This window comes from Protomyctophum parallelum (assembly GCF_964188405.1).
Source record: "Protomyctophum parallelum genome assembly, chromosome: 20".
NCBI lineage: Eukaryota > Metazoa > Chordata > Actinopteri > Myctophiformes > Myctophidae > Protomyctophum > Protomyctophum parallelum.
The window spans coordinates 7,879,421-7,882,258 of NC_139718.1; the positions used below are offsets into that span (position 1 = coordinate 7,879,421).

At 40.4% G+C, this 2,838-nt stretch overlaps 1 protein-coding gene across 1 annotated transcript in view; it reads right to left on the minus strand.

Moving 5' to 3' along the window:
* LOC310878010 (thyroxine 5-deiodinase-like) overlaps window positions 1–2,536 on the minus strand; it is a 4,849-nt gene extending 2,313 nt beyond the window's left edge. Inside the window, exon 1 of the mRNA XM_083792059.1 lies at window positions 2,488–2,536. Within this exon, the coding sequence (XP_083648185.1) occupies window positions 2,488–2,519 (32 nt within the window). The 5' untranslated portion in view covers window positions 2,520–2,536. The remainder of the gene's footprint in view (window positions 1–2,487) is intronic.
* Window positions 2,537–2,838: the final 302 nt, after the last annotated feature.

A 2,838-nucleotide genomic window follows, 5' to 3' on the forward strand; every position in this document is an offset into this window, starting at 1 on the left:
GTCGAAAAAAACTCATTTTGGCCGCTTGTATTCACGACCTTATTCTTTCGGTCATGACCCACACAACTGACCCACACAACTGTAAGTATCTTTTTATATTCGTATAATTTATTGTCTCTATGCCTAAGAGTGACTGGATGTCAAGTAGACAGTAACTGTTGTATATAGTGATAATAAATAATAATCTATACAACTGCTGCTTTTAGTCCTTATAGAACTCGTGTCTATATGCTGCCTGGTCAACTATTGGTCTAAATCCTCTGTAACTCCTCTATTTGAGTGCTAGTAACCAATGTCTAATACAACTGCTTAGCTGTTTTAAATCCTTATCCCGTTATTGACCTTATATCAACCCTTCAGGGACTTAGTTACATCACCAAGAACGGTGGTCCTTTATTGGCTGCTGATGGTGTACAAGTACAGACAAGTAATAATAACAAGTAATAAATAATAATTATAATATCAATTTTCACACATTTCTATTCCATTGAAAAACAATGGCATAAAAATTGCAATCCAAAATAAACAACATAAGATGCTGCTAAAATCAAAGCATATATGGAAAAGACCTATAGCAGATGTGACTTCCTATATTAAAGGATAAACAAAAAACGCTTTGTTAAAAGGTAGCTTTTTAAGGTATAGTCTTTAACAGTGTCAGTACTGTGGAGCTCTCAAGTGGTCAGAGTGCTAACAAATGCATTACATTGTTCATGAGTGAAATGTGTTTCAAATTATTAAACGGGGAATGGGTGATCATAAATGGGTTCTAAATTGTAAAATGGGAAATAGGGCCATTTCTCTCTCTCGAGTAGGCCTACCTTTAAAAGTTCTCTCCCCATAATGGGACCAGTTCGCTCAAGTCCCCACTCCCCAGTTCTCCTATTAGCAAAGTGAATCGCACGCACTCACGCACGCACGCACGCACTCACGCACGCACGCACGCACGCACGCACGCACGCACGCACGCACGCACTCACTCACTCACTCACTCACTCACTCACTCACACAGTTTTATTTATGTTGAACTGGGCCCATTCTCCATTTTCCAGTGTAATATGCCTACAAATTCATATGGTCACACATAAGACAAACACATTACAGGGGTTCTTGAAGATGCATACATTGTGGAAAGTTTGCAGACGATGCATCTAATTGTCCAGCTACGCTATGTAATACATATAGAAAACAGCACTTCCTCCCAATGTGGCAACTGCAGCGGAGCAGAATTTGGTCAGTAGCTTCACTTTTGACTTGGACATTCCCGACACCTGCAGACCCCTCACAGTCACAACCAAGTGCAGGTCACACTTGTACAGGTGGTTAGCAATTTAAAACCTCGGAAATAAATGCTTCATCAAGACTAGTCAAAAGTAGACCCTATACCAACATTCTGAACTCTCTGTCTCTCTCTCTCTTCAACAACAATCACATTAGGTGTAATAGGCTAGCCGTGAATTAAACATCACAGACACAATTACATCGTTTGAACGTGGTGTACAACACAGCAATGTATGTAGATTTTAACCCATTCTGACCTGAGATCAGATTCTAACGCACAGATGAATGGTGGTTCTTTAATGCATTTTGACCTGAGATCAGATTAAAAAAATGTCTTAAATCCTGACAGTTTAAAAAAATAGCAGACCTACAAGCTTGTAGCGCGCCACTCGGTGGCGCGCTATGAGCTTGTAGACCTTAAGACTAATACATCAATAATACTTCTGTCATGCCTTGTTGTATCTCCCCTTGTAGACACACGCATGTGCGCGCACGCACACACAATGTTAATAGCCTTCTTGTCGGTACAGTATGTGTGTAAAATACTCCACTAACTCCTGCCATGGGTATCAAAAGCTTTGGCTTGACATGATTGGCTTATTTCGAAACAGATATTAATTTAACTCTGAGTGTACAAGTGTAACCCATAAGTACATGCAGAGTTAAAAATAGATAAATCAACACTGGGGATTTACTGTGTATATAACCACATCTGTCATTTCCAGTAGGCTATATTCTCAAACTCATGCAGGCAATTAAATGTCCATTCACTGACTTTTCCATTATCCTTATTGCATCCCTATATTGTGGGGTGGAACATTTGTAGAGAATTGCAAATCTACAAACATCTCAACCTGATGCATTGTGAGTTTGTACAGTATCTGCTATTATCGGCAGAGACAATGATAGGATTTGGGGTCACTCAATTTAGGTATTATTTTTATTTATTTTTGAGGGGCGCTATAGCCCCTCTTATGGCCATTTTTGAGTGTTTGTGTAAACACAAACATTGAAGACAAAAGTGAGGACGCAAATTGTGATTGGCCAGAATGAGATGATGTATGATGATAAGAGCGCCCCTCACTTTACACAGGTGTGATATTTTAGAGTAGCCCATTGTCCTCCACAATTTGTCGTAAATCCTCCAATTAATTTCTCCCCACACACATTTCTGTGTCGTCACTGTTGTCACTGCTGTTGACTCACCTGCCAGTGAGGAGCCCCCACCAGGACGACATATAGCCTTCATCCTGTACTCCTCCCGCTCAGCACTCCCCGCCCCAGCCTGTAGGAGTACAAAGGGGCTGTTCAAATACAGAACTACAGTGTTTCTGCTGGGGTAGTGTGTGACTAACCAATAACCATAATATGCTTTGAAGACAATTGCAACATTGTGTTTTAATTCACCGCACAATGCTGGCACTTACTACATTGAGGATGCACATGGACAGTATCTATAGACAGGTCATTAGTCATTAGTCAATCATTATGGTTAGCCAGTGCCATCTGGTGTATGTGTATGGTGATGTCCTTTCTTTTTTCTCTCCTCCAAACGTT